This window comes from Haematobia irritans, chromosome 1 (genome assembly GCF_050003625.1).
Source record: "Haematobia irritans isolate KBUSLIRL chromosome 1, ASM5000362v1, whole genome shotgun sequence".
Lineage (NCBI taxonomy): Eukaryota > Metazoa > Arthropoda > Insecta > Diptera > Muscidae > Haematobia > Haematobia irritans.
In genome coordinates, this window is record NC_134397.1 from 263,041,210 (window position 1) to 263,066,948 (window position 25,739).

General features: G+C 26.6%; 1 protein-coding gene across 3 annotated transcripts in view; it reads right to left on the bottom strand.

Moving 5' to 3' along the window:
• The window catches only part of LOC142221991 (aminopeptidase N), a 369,903-nt gene that overhangs the window by 192,536 nt on the left and 151,628 nt on the right, over positions 1-25,739 (bottom strand). For 2 of the 3 annotated variants that reach the window (XM_075291909.1, XM_075291901.1), the window contains exon 3: positions 24,630-24,665. The exons of the other annotated variant lie outside the window; for it this stretch is intronic. In XM_075291909.1, coding sequence (XP_075148024.1) covers positions 24,630-24,665 — 36 coding nt within the window. The remainder of the gene's footprint in view (positions 1-24,629; positions 24,666-25,739) is intronic. 3 annotated transcript variants of the gene reach the window in all.

A 25,739-nucleotide genomic window follows, 5' to 3' on the forward strand; every position in this document is an offset into this window, starting at 1 on the left:
TGTATCACTTTGTTTCCTTCGTCGAATATTTTTTGCTTTTCTTGAGTAAATTTGTTTTTAATGATGATATCATAATTTTTTTGTCTATTCACACTATTTAGTTTTCTGTTAATTTTACAGAAAAACATGCTACGCTATGCGTATATCTATGTTTACATAGATTTTTATCATTATCATATACCATATTTTTTTGGGGGAAGGGATTAATTGATAAAAAAAATATATATTAGTGTTGTGAATAAAGAATATTGTAATTCAAGGAAATCATATATTTTTGCATGATACAAGCCCGTTTAGATTATAGCGAGAAGTGAATTTCAAGTACACTGAAAGAAACTAATCATAGGCAATAAGTTTGATTCAAATATTCTTGAAAACAAAGACTAATAATTTGTATTAATTATAATATCGGAGAACCCTATTTCTCATTCACTACCGATCGACGAACCGAATTTCTCATCAACTATCGATCATTAAGGAGTCATCGCACTCATTAACGAACGGAATCCCTCAACAAATATCGATAATTAAGCAACCGACGAAACGAAGTTCTTATAACCTATCAATTATCAATGGATCAAATCTTGACCATGCCGAGATAGCTTCAAACAATAAAATCAATTTAATTAATAATTTAATCGAGAGAAATAGATAGAGAGGAAGAGAGATAAGTTAACAATTTTTTTCTTATTCCAAAAGGTTTAGTGGGTCCTTATAGGGATCCTAGAGAGATCCTCAACGGTCGTGGTCGAAGTGATCAGTGATCCCAAGGAAATGGTGGCAGCCGTCAACTGCGTAGGTTTTACTGTCTGTTTAATGGGATTGGCAGGGAATTATCCACTATGAAAGCTTAATGTAGCAATAGCACCCATTATGTAATTAATAATTTTGTAGTATTCCTTAATAAATAAAGTAAAGCACTATCAGCAAATCAAAACTCTTAACTTAGAACTGCACTGTAGACAACGACCTCAGTGTTGGTTTCCTCCGTTAAAGACTTGGATTCAATACGAACATAGATAAGAGAAGGTAACAATCCATGTATCCATTTATACTTTGTATTGAGTCGTATGGGCTGTTGAGGAGTTGTTGCGTTTCCAGCAGTATTTGAAGACGAGATTCATCATCATTACTTGTTTGAGTTGCTACGGGATATTATCTTACATGTCTCTTTGTATATGGGTTTTCAGAGCTTGTCGAAACTTCTTCATCTGGAGCTTTCTTCTCAAGATATCCCCATAGTTTCTTATTTCGAAGTGTACGTCTCCTAGTTTTTGCATGTTGACACCGCGAATCCACTTCATTGACTTTAATACATTTTTTTATGGTCTGTACCGAACGCTCTGCCTGTTCATTTGTTGATGGGTGGTATAGTGCAGTAAGTTTATGGAATGTGTCTCCAATTTTATATATGTAATCTTTAAATTGCATCGACCTAAAATTTGGTTCATTATCGGATACAAATACAACGGGGACGCCGTAGGCTGCAAACATCATCCAAAATTGATATAGTCGCTGCTGCTTTTGTTGACGATGTCGGTTTAACTTCAAGCCACTTACTATAGGCGTCGGATATTACAAGTAGCATCGAACCCGCTACAGGTCCCGCAAAGTCCAGATGTATCATCTCCCATGGGCCTTTGGTGGCGAAAAGTTTGTTTGTAGAAAATTTTCTCAAATTTTATTTCTATAGAAAATTTGGTCAAAATTTTATTTTTATAGAAAATTTGGTCTAAATTTTATTTCTATATAAAATTTTCTTAAAATTTTATTTCTATAGGATATTTTGTCAAAATTTCATTTCTATAGAAAATTTTGTCAAAATTTCATTTCTATAAAAAATTTTTTAAAATTTTATTTATATAGAAAATTTGTTAAAATTTTATTTCTATAGAAATATTTTTTAAAATTTTATAGAAAATTTTGCTAAAATTTTATTTCTATAAAAAATTAGGTCAAAATTATTTCTATGGAAAATGTCTATGGAAAATTTTGTCAAAATTGTATTTCTATAGAAAATTTTGTCAAAATTTTATTTCTATAGAAAATTTTATCAAAAATTTATTTCTATAGAAATTTTTTTCACAATTTTATTTCTATAGAAAATTTGGTCAAAATATTATTTCTATAGAAAATTGTCTGACAAGTTTATTTCTATAGAAAATATTGTCAAAACTGTATTTCTATAGAAATTTTTGTCAACATTTTATTTCTATAGAATATTTTTTCAAAGTTTTATTTCTATAGAAAATTTTGTCAAAAGTTTATTTATAAAGAAAATTTGTCAACATTTTATTTCTATAAAACATTAGCTCAAAATTTCATTTCTATAGAAATTTTGTCAAAATTTAATTTCTATGGAAAATTTTGTCAAAATTTTATTTCTATGGAAAATTTTGTCAAAATTGTATTTCTATAGAAAATTTTGTCAAAATTTTATTTCTATAGAAAATTTTGTCAAAAATTTATTTCTATAAAAATTTTTTTCACAATTTTATTTCTATAGAAAATTTGGTCAAAATTTAATTTTTATATAAAATTTTGTCAACATTTTATTTCTATAGAAAATTGTCTGACAAGTTTATTTCTATAGAAAATTTTGTCAAAACTGTATTTCTATAGAAATTTTTGTCAAAATTTTATTTCTATAGAATATTTTTTCAAAATTTTATTTCTATAGAAAATTTTGTCAAAATTTTATTTATAAAGAAAATTTGTCAAAATTTTATTTCTATAAAAAATTAGGTCAAAATTTCATTTCTATAGAAATTTTGTCAAAATTTAATTTCTATGGAAAATTTTGTCAAAATTGTATTTCTATAGGAAATTTTGTCAAAATTTTATTTCTATAGATTTTTTTTTTTAATTTTATTTATATAGAAAATTTTGTTAAAATTTTATTTCTATAAAAAATTAGATCAAAATTTCACTTCTATAGAAATTTTGTCAAAATTTCACTTCTATAGAAATTTTGTCAAAATTTTATTTCTATGGAAAATTTTGTCAAAATTGTATTTCTAAAGGAAATTTTGTCAAAATTTCTTTTCGTATAGAAAATTTTGTCAAAATTTTATTTATATAGAAAATTTTGTCAAAATTTTATTTCTATAGAAAATTTTGTCAAAATTTTATTTGTACAGAAAATTCGGTCAAAATTTTATTTTTATAGAAAATTTGGTCAAAATTTTATTTTTATAGAAAATGTTGTCAATACTTTATTCCTATGGAAAATTTTGTCAAAATGTTATTTTATTTCTATAGAAAAGTTTGTCAACATTTTATTTCTATAGAAAATTTTGTCAAAATTTTATTTCATTTTGTCAAAATTTTATTTCATTAGTCCATGACCTCAAGCCAAACAAATAATCCCAAAATTGTAAATTTTATTTCTACAGAAAATTTTGTTAAAATTTTATTTCTATAGAAAATTTTGTCAAAAATTTATTTCTATAGAAATTTTTTCACAATTTTATTTCTATAGAAAATTTAGTCAAAATTATATTCTAAAGAAAATTTGGTAAACATTTTATGTCTATAGAAAATTTGGTCAAAATTTAATTTTTATAGAAAATTTTGTAATTTTTTTTCTTATAGAAAATTTTGTCAAAATTTTATTTCTATAGAAAATTTTCTCAAAATTTTATTTCTATAGAAAATTTGGTCAAAATTTAATTTTTATAGAAAATTTTGTCAACATTTTATTTCTATAGAAAATTGTCTGACAAGTTTATTTCTATAGAAAATTTTGTCAAAACTGTATTTCTATAGACATTTTTGTCAAAATTTTATTTCTATAGAATATTTTTTCAAAATTTTATTTCTATAGAAAATTTTGTCAAAATTTTATTTATAAAGAAAATTTGTCAAAATTTTATTTCTATAAAAAATTAGGTCAAAATTTCATTTCTATAGAAATTTTGTCAAAACTTAATTTCTATGGAAAATTTTGTCAAAATTGTATTTCTATAGGAAATCTTGTCAAAATTTTATTTCTTTAGATTTTTTTTTTAATTTTATTTATATAGAAAATTTTGTTAAAATTTTATTTCTATAAAGAATTAGATCAAAATTTCACTTCTATAGAAATTTTGTCAAAATTTCATTTCTATGGAAAATTTTGTCAAAATTGTATTTCTAAAGGAAATTTTGTCAAAATTTTTTTTCTTATAGAAAATTTTGTTAAAATTTTATTTCTATAGAAAATTTTGTCAAAATTTTATTTCTATGGAAATTTTTGTCAAAATTTTATTTGTACAGAAAATTCGGTCAAAATTTTATTTTTATAGAAAATTTGGTTAACATTATATTTCTATAGAAAATTTGGTCAAAATTTTATTTTTATAGAAAATTTTGTCAAAACTTTATTCCTATGGAAAATTTTGTCAAAATGTTATTTTATTTCTATAGAAAAGTTTGTCAACATTTTATTTCTATAGATAATTTTGTCAAAATTTTATTTCATTTTGTCAAAATTTAATTTCATTAGTCCATGACCTCAAGCCAAACAAATAATCCCAAAATTGTAAATTTTATTTCTACAGAAAATTTTGTCAAAATTTTATTTCTATAAAAAATTTTGTCAAAAATTTATTTCTATAGAAATTTTTTCACAGTTTTATTTCTATAGAAAATTTAGTCAAAATTATATCCTAAAGAAAATTTGGCCAACATTTTATTTCTATAGAAAATTTGGTCAAAATTTAATTTTTATAGAAAATTTTGTCAATTTTTTTTCTTATAGAAAATTTTGTCAATTTTTTTTCTTATAGAAAATTTTGTCAATTTTTTTTCTTATAGAAAATTTTGTCAAAGATTTATTTCTATAGAAAATTGTCTCAAAATTTTATTTCTATAGAAATTTTTGTCAAAATTTTATTTGTATAGAAAATTTGGTCAAAATTTTATTTCTATAGAAAATTTGGTCAACATTATATTTCTATAGAAAATTTGGTCAAAATTTTATTTTTAAAGAAAATTTTGTCAAAACTTTATTTCTATGGAAAATTTTGTCAAAATTTAATTTTTATAGAAAATTTTTTAATTTTTTTTCTTATAGAAAATTTGGTCAAAATTTTATTTCTATAGAAAATTTGGTCAACATTATATTTCTATAGAAAATTTTGTCAAAATTTTATTTCTCTAGAAAATTTTTTCATAATTTTATTTCTATAGAAAATTTTCTCACAATTTTCTTTCTATAGAAAATTTTGTCAAAATTTTATTTATATAGAAAATTTTGTAAAAATGTTATTTCTATAGAAAATTTTGTCAATTTTTTTTTATATAGAAAATTTTCTCAAAATTATATTTTTTTTGGTAAATATATTCTCTATAGGATTTACCAAAACATAAATAATTCTAGAATTATACACACTGTGGCAACCGTGGTGGTAATACAAATTTATTTTTAACGTAATATACGTAGCATTTTCATATGTTTTAAGATAATAAAGCACAAAGAATCAATTTTGATTAAATTTAACGAAAATATTGTAAGGGAATTGTAGAGAAAATTTTAATTTTTCGGAATGTAGTGGAAATTAGTGAACTTTTGTTGTCCTTGCAGGGTAAACCTAGCAACAATGCATTGGAGCATACAAAAATGTTTTCTTCACTAAAAACACACACACGCATTTTAAATCTTCCTCTACCACTTAATTTAAATGCGATTTCTTTAAATGAAACATGTTTTTTTTTTCTCAACTTTCAGGAAAAAATTCCTTTCTATAGACATTCTGTATGCATATTTCCAAGATTCCTGTCCTAAATGTAATGGAAAAAAATTTGAACCATGAATTACAGTCTTTGTTTTAATTAAAATTTCATTATTTTAAAGAAATTTGTCCTTAATATTGCGTAAATTACATGTCCTAAAGCTAGGTTTGCGTAATCTTTCATATTAGGTCAATTTTTTTTAGTGTAGATTTGATATGTAGTCCAAAAGAATTTCAATTTTAATAGGTTTATCTGTTTAGTTTGATCATCTATGATATTTTTTTTTTAGATTATTTGTTTCGCCGTGTACTTACTACAATTACTGAAGACAAAAATTTTGTAGTCATGTAGATTCATAAAATAATTAACACCATGAATGGTACAGAAGAAAAAAACAAAAAATAATCACCAACTAACAAAAAAAAAAAAAAAAATACACGTGCAAAAACAACAACTCAAAATAAACAGTGAGTACGTAATTGCGTACATTTTGATAGTTGGTCTGTTTACTTTATCCTCTATGTGATTACGATGGTTTTCACTGATAATGACGTCAATCAACATAATAGTCATAATTTATTAAAGGTAAATTATCAGTTTTTACATATAGTCTTAGAGTGATATCATATCAGAGAATTAACCATGAAAATGTGTTGCTGAGAGTTCAAGGAATCATTTTGAAGAAATCAGAAAATGTGAATTTTTGTTTTTCAAAAACTAAAAAAAAAATAAAATTATATCAAATTATTTCAGCCTATTAATTCCTATGTAAATAATGAAGAACTTATGCTAAGGCAAAGATAAACATTGGGTGAATCTACCAAGCAATCTGCTGGCATACGCGTTCAACGGAAGCCATCCGTAATGATCATATGATTTTTTATTATGAGTTTATTTACTCTATAACACATTACGGATTTATTTGGCATGAAAATTATATTTTTGATCTTGAAGAAAGTGAATGTAATTGACCTTGCGCTATTGCTTAGGGTTAATGATCTTTTCAACGAAGAATATTGACGATTTTGATTCTTTGAGTTGTCCATAGCAGATGTAATCGTTGGTTGGTTGGTTTTTCTATAGAAATAAAATTTTGAGAAAATTTTCTATAGAAATAAAATTTTGACACAATTTCCTATAGAAATAAAATTTTGACAAAATTTTCTACAAAAATTTTTTTTGACAAAATTTTCTATAGAAATAAAAGTTTGACAAACTTTTCTATAGAAATAAAATTTTGACAAAATTTTCTATGGAAATAAAAATTTGGCAAAATTTTCCAAAGAAAAAAATATTGAAAAAATTGCCTATAAAAATAAAATTTTGACAAAATTTCCTGTAGAAATAAAATTTTGACAAAATTTCCTATAGAAATAAAATTTTGACAAAATTTTCTAAAGAAATAAAATTTTGACAAAATTCTCTACAGAAATAAAAATTTTACAAAATTTCCTATAGAAATTAAAGTTTGACAAAATTTTCTAAAGAAATAAAATTTTGACAAAATTTTCAATAGAAATAAATTTTTGACAAAATTTCCTATAGAAATTAAAGTTTGACAAAATTTTCTAAAGAAATAAAATTTTGACAAAATTTTCTATAAAAATAAAATGTTGGCAAAATTTTCTATAAAAATAAAATTTTGACAAAATTTTCATAAGAAAAAAATTTTGACAAAATTCTCTATAAAAATAAAATTTTGACAAAATTTTCAATAGAAATAAAATTTTGACAAAATTCTCTATAGAAATAAAATTTTGACAAAATTTTCTATAAAAATAAAATTTTTACAAAATTTTCTATAAAAATGAAATTTTGACAAAGTTTTCCATAAAAATAAAATGTTGACAAAATTTCCCTGCGAAATATACATGTCAATTAGTTCATATGGCCGACTCCTATAGTAGCTCTTTTTCAAATAGTTTATTTTTTTTTGTAATATCTATACCATGGAAATTTATAACTTAACTACAAGCTGTTATTTGAATTATGATGCTTTTAATAATTGACATTTGTATACATTTAACTGATATTATTAATTTTTCCGACGGCCAAGTATATGAAATATAATTTATGGTTAATAGCAACCGTCAACTATGAACCATATATGTCCTTCACCAATCATTGGTCATTGGTATCAACTGAATGTGGGTGTACTAATGACTGCATCATAGGGTGGGGTTTTTCAGAATATGTATATCGCAGGTCTTGAAAAGATAAATGGTAGTTGATATGTATTGCAACCAACATCAGGTTGCTATCATTTATAAACCACACGTCTTATAGCTGACAGATTTTGCTTTGATGGAAATCAAGCATTATAGGTTGAGTGCTCGTTACCGTGATACTGGCAGTGTTACACCTACGGTTCCCGAAATAATCTACCAAAATTTGAAGAACCATTTATCAAAAATTTACCAAACTTAAAAAAATCAAAATTTTATTTCTATAGAAAATTTTGTCAAAATTTTATTTCTATAAAAAATTTTGTCAAAATTTTATTTCTATAGAATTTTTTTAAAATTTTATTTCTATAGAAAACTTCGTAGAAAATTTTGTCAAAATTTTGTTTCTATAGCAAATTTTGTCAAAATTGTATTTCCATAGAAAATTTCGTCAAAATTTTATTTCTATAGAAAATTTTGTCAAAATTTTAATTCTATGGAAATTTTCGTCAACATTTTAATTCTATGGAAATTTTCGTCGAAATTTTATTTCAATAGAAAATTTTCTCAACATTTTATTTCTACAGACAATTTTGTCAAAATTTTATTTCTATAGAAGATTTTCTCAAAATTTTATTTCTATAGAAAATGTTCTTAGCATTTATTTTCTCAGAATTTTATGTCCATAGAAATTTTTTTCAAAATTTTATTTTATTTTATATTATCAAAATTTTAAAGTATGTCAAAATTTTACTCCATAGAAAATTATGTAAAAATTGTATTTCTATAGAAAATTTTGTAAAATTATATTTCTATGGAAAATTTTGTCAAAATTTTATTTATATAGAAAATTTCGTAGAAAATTTTTGTCAAAATGTTATTTCTATGGAGATTTTCGTCAAAATTTTATTTCTATAGAAAATTTCGTAGAAAATTTTGCCAAAATGTTTTTTGTGAAATGTATTTTGTGAAATTTGTATTTATATAAAAAATTTTGTCAATATTTTATTTTTTTGGAAAATTTTGTCAAAATTTTATTTCTATAGCAATTTTGTCAAAATGTTATATCTAAATAAATTTTTCTCAAAATAGTATTTCTATAGAAACTGTTCTATATATAGAATATTCTCTAAATTTTACTTCTATAGAAAATATGGTCAATATTTTATTTCTATAGATAATTTGGTCAAAATTTTATTTCTATAGAAAATTTTGTCAAAATTTTATTTCTGCAGAAAAATTTGTCAAAATTTTATTTAGAAAATTTTTTCAAGATTTTATTTCTATAGAAAATTTTGACAAAATTTGATTTATTTAGAAAAATTTTTCAAAATTTTATTTCTATTGAAAATTTTGTCAAAATTTTATTTCTATAGAAAATTTTGACAACATTTTATTTCTATAGCAAATTTTGTCAAAATTCTATTTCCATAGAAAATTTTATCAAAATTTTATTTCTATAGAAAATTTTGTCAAAATTTTATTTAGAAAATTTTGTCAAGATTTTATTTCTATAGAAAATTTTCTAAAATTTTATTTCTATAGAAAATTTTTCAAAATTTTATTTCTATAGAAAATTTGTCAAAATTTTATTTCTATAGAAAATTTTCTCAAAATTTTAATTCCATAGACAATTTTCTCAAAATTTTATTTCTATAGCAAATGTTCTTAACATTTTATTTCTATAGAAAATTTTCTCAATATTTTATTTCTGTAGAAAAATTTCTCAAAATTTTATTTCTATAGAAAATTTTCTAAAAGTTTTATTTCTATAGAAAATTTTGTCAACATTTTATTTCTATAGAAACTTTTTTCAAAATTTTATTTCTATAGAGAATTTTGCAAACGTGGTTACATCGTATCCAAAACAAAAAAAAACTGAAATTCCTCTAATTTCTCACATGTTCACCACCATTTGCCACATTTATCAATTAGCATTGAGGCTCAGGTATCCAAAAAAAAAAATCATAGCAAAATCATTTCAACCTCGTGTCACAACGATATCATATCGCATCAAGTGATACCTTCCATCTCCCAGCCCGCTTTGATTCGCTTTGCACACTTCAGCTCCATACAATTGCCAATTATTCAAAATACCTTGCTCGTCGTCGTCGTCATAAAAGGAAATTCTACGAATTTAAATTACTCAGAAATTAAGGCAAATTCAACCAAACACCAGGCCAGTTTGTTGTCAATGGCATTTTGGTTGTCGAACGTTTATGCCACTTAAGTAGTGTCACATTGACACATGATATTGACATTTGTAGCATGTTCATGTGTCAATTTATAACCCAATGCAACCTTCTTCGGCACCCCCTCCCTACACACTTTCCACCTTCCCATTATCATCATTACAAGTGAAGTGGAACCAATCGCAGCGTATGTTAAAACGAAGGAATCAAAATCAGCTGACAACTTAGCGTGAAGCACGCTGGGGTTTAAGCGCCAAGGCGCCATCCACATCGAACTTTTTTGTGGTATTTTTGGCTCACAGACCCAAAGAATGAATTGGAAACGCATGAAAACAGATATACGTCACTCAAAAACCCCACAAAATAAAAAAGAAAAACGAACAAATCGAAGGCATGGAAAACGAGTGTTAATTGCCATCGATTAAATGATTCCATGTCGACAAAAAAAAACGTTTTTTTTCTGTTTCACCAAACCTTCTTGGGTCTAGCTGCATAGATTGCCTAGCATGCCTGTCATGGATTGAGATCTTATTTATTTGACCACATAGCCAGACCGACCAAACATTTGGCCGTCATCCAAAGAGATGTCACTGTAAATGAGGTTAACCAGTGATCAACACCCTGGAAAATATATTTTAGCATTCTGAATTGAAATTGAGAATACGGAAAATCGGCAAAGGGGGAATTGTGGTTTTACGTTAAGATTGTCTATGAATAGACCTGTCGGAGTGGAGGATCATTGCTGGCTTATCCATTTACTCGTTGGACCATGTAACTGCATACAAGGGAAACATGAAACTGCTAATGAATACGTCAAGTACTGACGGAAACATAAATTCATTATGATTTGTAGGCAAAAAGGAGGCAAATTCCAATTAAGACCAAAACACATATGCAGGTTTTTCTAGGGGAGAACAGTAGTTTGTATGGCGAGACTGATCTAAAGGATAAATAAATAAATAAAATTGGTTTCAAATGTGTTATGAGTTACTTTTAAATCTTTATTGTTATGACTGTTGATTTGTACATTTTAATAAATAACTACTACATTTTAGTACTAAAAAGTTCACGTTCCAAAATCAAAAATCACCATACTGTTATACCTCGTAATCCGAGGTTATATTTCTATACGGAGTGTGTGTACTGGAGGGTACATTTTAGTACCTATGTACATCGAAAGAATTATCTTCGCTAATTTCACGAAGAATTCTTCACTAACTATTCATATTAAATTCTTTATTAAAAAAAAAGAAATTTTCATAGATTTTCGTAAATTTTACGAAAACTATTTTACGAATACACGAAATGTCTACGAAATATTTTATATTTGTACATAAAAAAGGGAATTAAGAGCCACGTTTAGTGGCAAATAGGTATTTTGTTTTCAAGTTGTTGAATTCACTTTTGGGGAATATTAAACACTTTTGCTCAAGAACATTAAAAACAAGTATATACAACAGTAAGTTCGGCCAGGCCTAATCTCATGTTCCCACCACCATGGATTGCATAGAAACTTGTACTAAAGACTCTCATCCACAATCGAATTACTTGTGTTGGGGTAACACTTGCCGATGGCAAGGTATCTTAAAACTTCTTAACACAGTCTTCTCAATTGTAAGTTAGTCCATACGGGGTATATATTAAACAAAAAAAAAATAAATAAATACGTATATAATTAAGTTTGACAAAATTTTCTATAGCAATAATATTTTGACAAAATTTTCTATAGAAATAAAATTTTGACAAAATTTTCTATAGAAATAAAATTTTGACAAAATTTTCTACAGAAATAAAATTTTCGCAAAATTTTCTACAAAAATAAAATTTTGACAAAATTTTCTATAGAAATAAAATTTTGACAAAATTTTCTACAGAAATAAAATTTTGACAAAATTTTCTATAGAAATAAAATTTTGACAAAATTTTCTATAGAAATAAAATTTTGACAAAATTTTCTATAGAAATAAAATTATGACAAAATTTTGTATAGTAATAAAATTTTGACAAAATTTTCTATAGAAATAAAATTTTGACAAAATTTTCTATAGAAATAAAATGTTGACAACATTTTCTATAGAAATAAAATATTGACAAAATTTTGTATAGTAACAAAATTTGACAAAATTTTGTATAGTAATAAAATTTTGACAAAATGTTCTATAGAAATAAAATTTTGACAAAATTTTCTATAGAAATAAAATTTTGACAAAATTTTCTACAGAAATAAAATTTTGACAAAATTTTTTATAGAAATAAAATTTTGACAACATTTTCTATAGAAATAAAATATTGACAAAATTTTGTATAGAAATAAATTTTTGTACGTTTGTTGTTTTTGTTTTTTTTACCTTTTTGTTTATTACCTTCTGTTTTCTTTTTGAACTTGAATTTACAAAAAGAAAACAGAAGGAAATAAAATTTTGACAAAATTTTCTATAGAAATAAAATTTTGACAAAATTTTCTATAGAAATAAAATTTTGAAAAAATTTTCTATAGAAATAAAATTTTGACAAAATTTTCTATACAAATAAAATTTTTACAAAATTTTCTATACAAATAAAATTTTGACAAAACTTTCTATACAAATAAAATTTTGACAAAATTTTCTATACAAATAAAATTTTGACAAAATTTTCTATAGAAATAAAATTTTGACAAAATTTTCTATAGAAATAAAGTTTTGACAAAATTTTCTATAGAAATAAAATTTTTAAAAAAAATTTCTATAGAAATAAAATATTGACAAAATTTTCTATAGAAATAAAATTTTGACAACATTTTGTATAGAAATAAAATTTTGACAAAATTTTCTATACAAATAAAATTTTGACAAAATTTTCTATACAAATAAAATTTTGACAAAATTTTCTATACAAATAAAATTTTGACAAAATTTTCTATACAAATAAAATTTTGACAAAATTTTCTATAGAAATAAAATTTTGACAAAATTTTCTATAGAAATAAAATTTTTAAAAAAATTTCTATAGAAATAAAATATTGACAAAATTTTCTATACAAATAAAATTTTGACAAAATTTTCTATACAAATAACATTTTGACAAAATTTTGTATAGGAATAAAATTTTGATAAAATTTTCTATAGAAATAATATTTTGAAAAAATTTTCTATAGAAATAAAATTTTGACAAAATTTTCTATAGAAATAAAATTTTGACAACATTTTCCATAGAAATAAAATTTTGACAAAATTTTCTATTGAAATAAAATTTTGACAAAATTTTCTATAGAAATAAAATATTGACAAAATTTTCTATAGTAATAAAATTTTGACAAAATTTTCTATAGAAATAAAATTTTGACAAAATTTTCTATAGAAATAAAATTTTGAAAAAATTTTCTATAGAAATAAAATATTGACAAAATTTTCTATAGAAATAAAATTTTGACAACATGTTCTATAGAAATAAAATGTTGAGAAAATTTTCTATAGAAATAAAATATTGACAAAATTTTCTATTGAAATAAAATTTTGTACGTTTGTTGTTTTTGTTTTTTTACCTTTTTGTTTATTACCTTCTGTTTTCTTTTTGAACTTGAATTTACAAAAAGAAAACAGAAGGAAATAAAATTTTGACAAAATTTTCTATAGAAATAAAATTTTGACAAAATTTTCTATACAAATAAAATTTTGACAAAATTTTCTATAGAAATAAAATTTTGACAAAATTTTCCATAGAAATAAAATTTTGACAAAATTTTCCATAGAAATAAAATTTTGACAAAATTTTCTATAGAAATATAATGTTGACAAAATTTTCTATAGAAATAAAATTTTGACAAAATTTTCTATAGAAATAAAATTTTGACAACATTTTCTATAGAAATAAAATTTTGACAAAATTTTCTATACAAATAAAATTGTGACAAAATTTTCTATACAAATAAAATTTTGACAAAATTTTCTATACAAATAAAATTTTGACAAAATTTTTTATAGAAATAAAATTTTGACAAAATTTTTTATAGAAATGAAATTTTGACAAAATTTTCTATAGAAATAAAATTTTGACAAATTTTCTATAGAAATAAATTTTTGACAAAATTTTCTATAGAAATAAAATTTTGGCAAAATTTTCCATAGAAATAAAATTTTGACAAAATTTTCTATAGAAATAAAATATTGACAAAATTTTCTATAGAAATAAAATTTTGACAAAATTTTCTATAGAAATAAAATTTTGACAACATTTTCTATAGAAATAAAATTTTGACAAAATTTTCCATAGAAATAAAATTTTGACAAAATTTTCTACAGAAATAAAATCTTGACAAAATTAATAAAATTTTGACAAAATTTTCTATAGAAATAAAATTTTGACAAAATTTTCTATAGAAATAAAATATTTACAAAATTTTTTATAGAAATAAAATTTTGACAAAATGTTCTATAGAAATAAAATTTTGACAAAATTTTCTATAGAAATAAAATTTTGACAAAATTTTCCATAGAAATAAAATTTTGACGAAATTTTCTACAGAAATAAAATTTTGACAAAATTTTCTATAGAAATAAACTCTTGACAAAATTTTGTATAGTAATAAAATTTGGCAAAATTTTCTATAGAAATAAAATTATGAAAACATTTTCTATAGAAATAAAATATTTACAAAATTTTCTATAGAAATAAAATTTTGACCAAATTCTATAGATATAAAATTTGGCAAAATTTTCCATAGAAATAAAATTTTGACAAAATTTTCTATAGAAATAAAATATTGACAAAATTTTCTATAGAAATAAAATTTTGACAAAATTTTCTATAGAAATAAAATTTTGACAACATTTTCTATAGAAATAAAATTTTGACAAAATTTTCCATAGAAATAAAATTTTGACAAAATTTTCTACAGAAATAAAATCTTGACAAAATTAATAAAATTTTGACAAAATTTTCTATAGAAATAAAATTTTGACAAAATTTTCTATAGAAATAAAATATTTACAAAATTTTCTATAGAAATAAAATTTTGACAAAATGTTCTATAGAAATAAAATTTTGACAAAATTTTCTATAGAAATAAAATTTTGACAAAATTTTCCATAGAAATAAAATTTTGACGAAATTTTCTACAGAAATAAAATTTTGACAAAATTTTCTATAGAAATAAACTCTTGACAAAATTTTGTATAGTAATAAAATTTGGCAAAATTTTCTATAGAAATAAAATTATGAAAACATTTCCTATAGAAATAAAATATTTACAAAATTTTCTATAGAAATAAAATTTTGACCAAATTCTATAGATATAAAATTTGGCAAAATTTTCCATAGAAATAAAATTTTGACAAAATTTTCTATAGAAATAAAATATTGACAAAATTTTCTATAGAAATAAAATTTTGACAACATTTTCTATAGAAATAAAATTTTGACAAAAATTTCCATAGAAATAAAATTTTGACAAAATTTTCTACAGAAATAAAATTTTGACAAAATTTTCTACAGAAATAAAATTTTGACAACATTTTCTATAGAAATAAAATATTGACAAAATTTTCCATAGAAATTAAATTTTGACAAAATTTTCCATAGAAATAAACTTTTGACAAAATTTTCTATAGTAATAAAATTTTGACAAAATTTTCTATAGAAATAAAATTTTGACAAAATTTTCTACAGAAATAAATTTTTGACAAAATTTTCTATACAAAAAAAAATTTTGACAAAAATTTCTATAGAAATAAAATTTTGACAACATTTTCTATAGAAATAAAATTTTGACAAAATTTTCTATAGAAATAAAATTTTGACAACATTTTCTATAGAAATAAAATTTTGACAAAATTTTCCATAGAAATAAAATTTTGACAAAATTTTCCATAGAAATAAAATTTTGACAAAATTTTCCATAGAAATAAAATTTTGACAAAATTTTCCATAGAAATAAAATTTTGACAAAATTTTCTACAGTAATAAAATTTTGACAAATTTTCCTATAGCAATAATATTTTGACAAAATGTTCTATAGCAATAATATTTTGACAAAATTTTCTATAGAAATAAAATTTTGACAAAATTTTCTATAGAAATAAAATATTGACAAAATTTTGTATAGTAATAAAATTTTTACAAAATTTTCTGTAGAAATAAAATTTTGGTAGATTTTTTTTGGGGGATCGGCTATATATAACTATAGACCGATATGGACCAAGTTGTTAGCGGCCATATACTAGCGTAATGTACCAAATTTCACAACGTACCAAATTTCAACCGAATTGGATGAATTTTGCTCCTCCAAGACCTCCGGAGGTCAAATCTGGGGATCGGTTTATATGGGGGCTACATATAATTATGGACCGATATGGAATTCCTGCATGGTTGTTGGAGACCCTATACTAACACCACGTACCAAATTTCAGCTGAATCGGATGAATTTTGCGCATCCACGAGGCTCTGGAGGTCAAATCTGGGGATAGATTTATATGGGGGCTATATATAATTATGGACCGATGTGGACCAATTTTTGCATGGTTGTTAGAGACCATATACTAACACCACGTACCAAATTTCAGCTGAATCGTATGAATTTTGCGCATCCACGAGGCTCTGGAGGCCAAATCTGGGGATAGATTTATATGGGGGCTATATATAATTATGGACCGATGTGGAGCAATTTTTGCATGATTGTTAGATACCATATACTAACACCATGTATCAAATTTCAACTGGATCGGATGAATTTTGCTCCTCAAGCCAAATCTGAGCGTCGGTTTATATGGAGGCTATACGTAAAAGTGGTCCGATATGGCCCATTTGCAATACCAACCGACTTACATCAATGGCAACTACTTGTGCCAAGTTTCAAGTCGATAGCTTGTTTCGTTCGGAAGTTAGCGTGATTTCAACAGACGGACGGACATGCTCAGATCGACTCAGAATTTCACCACGACCCAGAATATATATACTTTATGGGGTCTTAGAGCAATATTTCGATGTGTTACAAACGGAATGACAAAGTTAATATAACCCCCAATCCTATGGTGCAGGGTGTAAAAATAATAATATGGGATTACAAACATAATATAAAAATTACCGGAAACTCTTCACAAAACTGTAAAATTTGATTTTTTAACAAAAAGTGTTAATTATGAAAGTCATCTCTCAGGGAAATGTTAAGTGAAGTATAAGAATATTTCCACGGGTTTGCATCTGGCCAAGTTCATATTTCATGTCATAAAATAATTAACATTGAAAATTACAGTGAAGACCCTGTAATCATATTTTTATGATTTATGTTCTGATATTCACTTTCAATGAAACCAAAAAATACCAAAAAAAAAAACCTAACCTATAATTCACCCATGTCTATATTCCTATATTACATTCAATTTGAATGTGAAACCATTAATTAGCCAATTAAAAAAACGCCATAAAAACGATCGAGACAAATATTAACGGCGTTTGCGGTATTATCTTACAAGCCCGCAACACATGGCGCTGTCCCAGTGATCACGTGCCGAAGCTCTCATTAAATGCAACCAAGGGGAAATGTCAACGGAAAATAACAATCAGACCAAGTGTTGGAAAGTGGAAGGGGCTAGACCAACACCACCATCATTACCACCGCCGTCATATCCATAAAAGTTTCAAACATCTAGACTGAGCGAACGTTTCATCCGATGTTGATATTTTATGTCTATTTAATTATCAGGTGGGTGTTCTGACTTTAATTATTACAAAAAAAAAAAAACCAAACGGAAACATTTGTTTTTTTTCTAAATTAAAAACTTATCAATGAATTTTTTATGATCACTCATCAAAATGGCAGTTATCATTCTTATAAGGAACGTTCTAAAAACTCTGATTTGAAAATTAACCATAAAGTTTTTTTTTTAAATTTATGGTTATTTGAATACAGTTTTATTAATTATACACTAGAAACTTCATTCAAAAGGCTTAACAAAATTTTATGATCTTAGATTCTATCTAAAAAAGACTTTAGAAATTTTTTTAGAAATAAAAAAAAACATAAAATTAAAAATTGGTTTTATTTTAGTTAATGTGATGTGAACAATGTGTGTGGCATGGCATATTTGCCTTTCGAAATTTAAGACAAATTTATAGTCCAATATTTCTTTTATGGATATAATTTAATTTAACAAAAACGCCAAAAAATGCATATACATTTTTAATTAAATTTGATATCAGCTTTTTGATTATTCTAATATTTGTTTTAGTATTCATACCGATAAAAATGTAAATGGGCTAAATTTTGAAATATATGATCGCGTTGGAAAGTGCTTCAATGTTAGACTTACAGGCTAAAAATTTGAGCAAAACTTTGAGCGGGGTTGGTTAAAGTAAATCTAAGTTAACCCTTAAATGCGCACTGTATCTTTTAAGATACAACCAACAAAAAAAAGTATTTCATAAAACCTTGACCGAATTCTATGAAATCAAGTTTATATATGAACCAATTCCTGCATGGTTGTTGGACACAATATACTAACATCACGCAACAATTTTCAAGCGAATCGGATGAGTTTTGCTCTTCCAAGGGGCTTCGGAGGTCAAATCTGGGGATCGGTTTATATGGGGCCTATATATAATTACGGACCGATTTCGACCAATTTTTGCATGGGCGTTTGAGGCCATATATAAAAAACCACGTACCAAATTTGAACTGAATCAGATGAATTTCGGTCTTCCAAGAGGCGCCGGAGATCAAATCTGGTAATCGGTTTATATGGCGGCTATGTATAGTTATGGACCGAAGTTGACCAACTTTTGCATGGTCATTAGAGACCATATACTTACACAATGTACCAAATTTCAGTCGGATCGGATGAAATTTGCTTCTCTTAGAGTTTCCGCAAGCCAAATCTGGAGATCGGTTTATATGCACACAAAAAAATTTCACGAACATTTTTCCAATTAAAATTTTAATTGAGTTTTAAAAAATATTCAATTAAACATTTAATTGATTCAACAAATTTTTTAATTGAAACAAAAATCAATCACAAAAATAATAGTATCAATTAATTTTTTAATTGGATCAATTAACTTTTTAATTGACCTTCAATTAATTTTTTAATTGATACTATCATTTCTGTGATTGAAGACATTTCAATTAAAAATTAATTGGATCAATTAATTTCGTGATTGAATCAGAAAAAAAATTTTTTTTGTGTGTGGGGGGCTATATATAATTATGGATCGATGTGGACCAATTTTTGCATCATTGTTAGAAATCATAAGGGGACACCATGTACCAAATTTCAGCCGGATCGGATGAAATTTGCTTCTCTTAGAGGCTCCGGAAGCCAAATCGGGGGATCGGTTTATATGGGGGCTATATATAATTACGGACCGATGTGGACCAATTTTTGCATGGTTGTTAGAGACCATATACTAACACCATGTACCAAATTTCAACCGTATCGGGTGAATTTTGCTCTTCCAAGGGGCTCCGGAGGTCAAATCTGGGGATCGGTTTATATGGGGGCTATATATAATTATGGACCGATGTGGACCAATTTTTGCACGGTTGTTAGAGACCACATACTAATACCTGTACTAAATTTCAGCCGGATCGGATGAAATGTGCTTCTCTTAGAGGATCCGCAAGCCAAATTTGGGGGTCCGTTTATATGGGGGCTATACGTAAAAGTGAAATGATATGGCCCATTTGCAATACCATCCGACCTACATCAATAACAACTACTTGTGCCTAGTTTGAAGTCGATAGCTTGTTGTTAGCGTGATTTCAACAGACGGACGGACGGACGGACATGCTCAGATCGACTCAGAATTTCACCACGACCCAGAATATATATACTTTATGGGGTCTTAGAGCAATATTTTGATGTGTTACAAACGGTGGAGGGTATAAAAATTAATTGAAAATCTATTAAAAAAACTAATTGATCCAATTAAAAAATAATTGTTGCATTTAATTTTTGTGATTGATTTTTGTTTCATTTAAAAACATTTGTTGAATCAATTAAATTTTTAATTAAATATTTTTTAAACTCAATTAAGACTTTAAATGGAAAAATGAATGAATTTTGTTCCGTGTATATGTGGGAGCTGTATCTAATGATGTTTCCTTTTTTTGCATTTTTCCCGGAATAAGACGTTTTTATGTTCTTTTGTGAAAAAAGGCAGCAGTTGGAAATGGTTTCGAATTCTGTTTATACCCTTCACCACTACTGTGGTACAGGGTATAATAACTTTGTGCATTTGTACGTAACGCCAAGAAATAGTGGTCATAGACCCATCTCTTAGTATACCGATCGGCTTAGAATTAAATTCTGAGTCGATTTAGCGATGTCCGTCTGTCTGTCTATCTGTCTGTCCGTCTGTCTGTCTGTCTGTCCGTCCGTCTGTCTGTACATGTAATTTTGTGCACAAAGTACAGCTCGTAATTTAAGTCCGATCGTCATCAAATTTGGCATAGGACTGTTTCTTGGGACAGAGACAATCGCTATTGGTTTTGGAAAAAATCGGTTCAGATTTAGATATAACTGTCATATATATTTATCCCCGATTTGGTCATAGTTAGCGTGTTTATCAACCGATTTCCTTGAAATACCGTACATCCAAATATTTTATGAATCTCGAAAATCTTGCAAAATATCAACCAAATCGGTTCAGATTTAGATATAGCTCCCATATATATCTATCGTCCGATTTAGACTCATATGGCCACAGAGGCCAAAGTTTACTACCGATGTTCGTGAAATTTTGCACAGAGGGTAGAATTGACATTCTACCAATGCTTGGTAAATTTGATTGAAATCGGTTCAAATTTAGATATAGCTCCCATATATATCTTACGTCCGATTTTAACTTATATGGCCACAAAAGCCAGAGTTTTGCCGTGATTTGCTTCAAATTTTGCACAAGGGGTACGTTTATTAGTATCGTTAAGTGTGTTAAATTTTGTTAAAATCGGTTCAGATTTAGATATAGCTCATATATATATCATTCGTCCGATTTGGACTTATATGGTCTCAAAAGCCAGAATTTGGCCCTGACTTACTTCAAATTTTACACAAGCGGTACTTTCAACGATAGTATTGTATGTGCCAAATATGGTCAAAATCGATTCAGATTTAGATATAGCTTCCATATATATCTTTCGTTCGATTTGAACTTATATGGCCTCAAAATCCAGGGTTTTGCCGTGATTTGCTTCAAATTTCGCACAAGGAGTATGTTTAGTAGTATCGGTAATTGTGCCAAATTTGGTTGAAATCGGTTCAGATTTAGATATGGCTCCCATATATATCTTCCGTCCGATTTGCACTCATATGACCAGGGGGGCCAAAGTTATACTCCCATATACGTGAAATTTCGCATAGATAGCAGAATTATTATTCTAACTATACATGTCAAATTTAGTCAAAATCGGTTCAGATTATATATATCTAGCTCCCATATATACGTACACCAGAGTTGGGGAAATATGGTAGACTGTTACACATTTGAGACCCATTTTCAATGGAAGTTTCCTCCAATTAACTGGATAGCGTTAGCCGATTTAAATTTTAATTTTAGAGATTTTGTAGAAGTAAAAAATTTGTCTCCTTTATATAGCTTCCAGCAAATGTGAAATAGTTGAGATGCTAACACAAATTTTGGCCTACATAGGGGTGAAGGGTATAATATAGTCGGCCCCGCCCGACTTTAGACTTTACTTACTTGTTTTTAAATAAGTTCAATGTTTTTAACCCTATTTGATTTTGGGAGCCACCGTGGTGCAATGGTTAGCATGCCGGCCTTGCATACACAAGATCGTGGGTTCGATTCCTGCTGCGACCGAACACCAAAAAGTTTTTCAGCCGTGGATTATCTCACCTCAGTAATGCTGGTTACATTTCTGAGGGGTTCAAAGCTTCTCTAAGTGGTTTCACTACAATGTGGAACCCCATTCGGACTCGGCTATAAAAAGGAGATCCCTTGTCATTGAGCTTAACATGGAATCGAGCAGCACTCAGTGATAAGAGAGAAGTTTACCAATGTGGTATCACAATGAATGACTGAATAGTCTAAGTGAGCCTAATACATCGGGCTGTCACCTAACCTAACCTAACCCTATTTTACGGGAGCCACCGTGGTGCAATGATTAGCATGCCCGCCTTGAATACACAAGATCGTGGGTTCGATTCCTGCTTCGACCTAACACCAAAAAGTTTATCAGCGGTGGATTATCCCACCTCAGTAATGCTGGTGACATTTCTGAGTGTTTCAAAGCTTCTCTAAGTGGTTTCGGACTTGGCTATAAAAAGTAGATCCCTTGTCATTAACAGGGAATCGGGCAGCAATCAGTGATAGGAGAGAAGTTCACCAATGTGGTATCACAATGGACTGAATAGTCTAAGTGAGCCTGATACATCGGGCTGCCACATAACCTAACCTAATTGGGAAAATCAAATACATGTCTAATGGAATAAAAACAAGTTTGTAACATTTTGAGAAAATTTTCGATGGAAATAAAATTTGGCCAAATTTTCTGTAAAATACAATTTTGCCAAAATTTTCTATAGAAATAAAATTTTGACGAACATTTTTTGATACATTTTTTTATAGAGATAACATTTTAACAACATTTTCTATGGAGAAAAATTTCACCTAACCTAACCCTATTTGACCCAACAATAACTTTTCTAAGATTCATCATTATTTATTTATTTTCTTTCCTAAATATTTGCAACCTATTTGCGAAAACTAACAAATAAATATGCTTATTTGTTCTTCCCTTCTGGGCGAAAACTAACAAACAAATATGCTTATTTGTTCTTCCATATTAGTTTCTCAGAATTTTATTATGATCCTTAGATCGCACATAAATATATGGGAGTTTTTTTTTAACAAACTTCGTATGGAACAAAAAATGGCCTTTTCCGTCATTTTATTGAAACCATTAGGAATGATGATATCAGCATGATCACTACAAACGCATACAGCTTTTGTAACTTTATCTTCGGCAAAAAGGACAGATACAAATTCAGTCCATGAAGATTTCAAAAAAAAAACTGACAAAGACAAACAGCATAAAATGCTAATGCATGGATATAAGATCTATGCATCATACTTCAAAATATAAGAGTGCAAAAAAGAAAGAAAGAAATCTTTTCAAAATTCTAAATAAATTCTGATTTATTATACCACCACTACCCACAACTCGCAAATTCACAAATTTATATGGAACTGACATAATGAAATTTCTAAGGGAGATTAAAGGAAAATTATCATAAATTTGGGAAAAACTATAAGGAGTGAACTATTGATATGAGTACAATCAGGTTACTGTAAATGATAAAAACGGACTGATTTTAGCCTATTCCGAGGATTTTGTATTTGAGAATAAAATTTCTGCATCGAAAAGTTTACCGACTTTTGGTGAAGAAAAAATCTTTGTATCAAAGAAATATATAGCATCGTGTTCGTATCTTAAAGAAACTTTGTGATCGCTACATTATTTTTCTCATTTTTATATTCAGTCTTTAAAAAAAATGCAAACCTTTATCACATCGTAATCATAAAATTTCTAAAAAGTGGACAACTTTTTCTGAAAATTTTTACATTAAAATATGTAAGGAAAGTCTAAAGTCGGGTGGATCGGGCGATTTCAACCAAATTTGGCACGCATAGCTACAATGCTAATTCTACTCCCTGTGCAAAATTTCAACTAAATCGGAGCAAAAAATTGGCCTCTGTGATCATATGAGTGTAAATCGGCCGAAAGCTATATATTGGAGCTATATCTAAATCTGAACCGATTTCAACCAAATTTGGCACGCATAGCTACAATGCTAATTCTACTCTCTGTGCAAAATTTCAACTAAATCGGAGTTAAAAATTGGCCTCTGTGGTCATATGAGTGTAAATCGGGCGAAAGCTATATATGGGAGATATATCTAAATCTGAACCGATTTCAACCAAATTTGGCACGCATAGCTACAATGCTAATTCTACTCCATGTGCAAAATTTCAATTAAATCGGAGTAAAATATTGGCCACTGTGGTCATATGAGTGTAAATCGGGCGAACGATATATATGGGTGGTATATCTAAATCTGAACCGATTTCAATAAAATTTGGCACACTTGACTATGGTACTTATTGTTCTTCTTGTGCAAAATTTTAAACAAATTAGGGTAAAACTCTGGCTTCTGGGGCCATATAAGTCCATATCGGGCGAAATATATATATGGGAGCTATATCTAAATCTGAACCGATTTCTTCCAAAACCAATAGGGTTCTATTCTGAGCCAAAACACATACTTGTGCCAAATTTGAAGTCGATTGGACTAAAACTGCGACCTAGACATAGACGGACAAACGTACATGGCTATATCGACTCAGGAGCCCACCCTGAGCATTTTTGTCAAAGACACCATGTGTCTATCTCGTCTCCTTCTGGGTGTTGCAAACATATGCACTAACTTATAATACCCTGTTCCACAGTGTGGCGCGGGGTATAATGAGCCCACTTCCAAGTATGAACAAAATGTTGGCATCCTTGAGTGTCAGTTTCTGGAATTTTTTATTAAATAAATATATGATTCTTTTAATAATTTACCTGGACTATCCACACCTATAATGGCATCTGAATCCTCTACGGAAGCAGCAATAATGAAAAATGTTTATAGAAAATAATTAGACATGGTATATGATACTAGGCAACTATATAGAAAAATATACTACATCAAAGCTACTTAAAACTTAAAAAAATCTACTATTTAAAACAATAGACTTTACATATTAAATTTACATATAACTTATATGTAAATTCCGTATTTAAAACAATCACCAATTCACTAAAAAACTAAAAAGTGACTAACCACAATGAGTAATTTAACGTAAATGCTAATTTATCAATGACAAAATAAAATGTGAAAAGAAAACCTGAAAAACAAATAGTTATTAATATTTATTACGAAATGCATCATTTCTAAAAAGACCAATAATAATATTCTGTTATGGATGATTCGTGCAATTTTTTTCTTTTTTTTTGCTTTTTGTAGAATAGTTGTTTTCCTCAAATTTCTTTGAAGAATGAAAAGAGAACCATTAATTTTTTTTTTAAGAAAATTTACACAAAAATTCAAAACACATTTATTCTAAACAAGACAAACAATCCATTAAATAATTTTCTTTTCTATTTTGTTTATGCTAAATTCTTCATGCAAATGATTCAAGAGTATATGCTGTAACAAATATTTCTAAAATTCAAAGTCAATGCAGTCTAAGTAACAGTAGTGACATAATATATAGCAAAAAAATTTTAAAAATGTAAAAAGGAAGCACGCTCAAAATAAACCAACTGCACTCAAACGATGGTGCAAATTTGATGGTGGCAAAGAGAAATGTTTGTATGAATTTATTTCGGCATAAGCCGACTATCATAAACCTTTTTTCGGAAGGTTCAAGTGTGGTTCACCATGGGTTTAGTGAACTGTCTGAATTTATTCTTATAATTGGTTGATAGTTTTGCTGCAAGTAGAGGATGCTGATGAGGAAAGTGGTAATTCCGAAACGTGCGTCCATCCAACCATCTTGCAGTCTATAGGGCTTTGCCCAAATTCATTTGACAAATATTCCTTTCCTCTGTAGGTTACGCTACTCTGGTTTTAAAGCTGAGCTCAAAACATCAAAAATAATTTCGTAAAAACTAATTCCCATATAATAA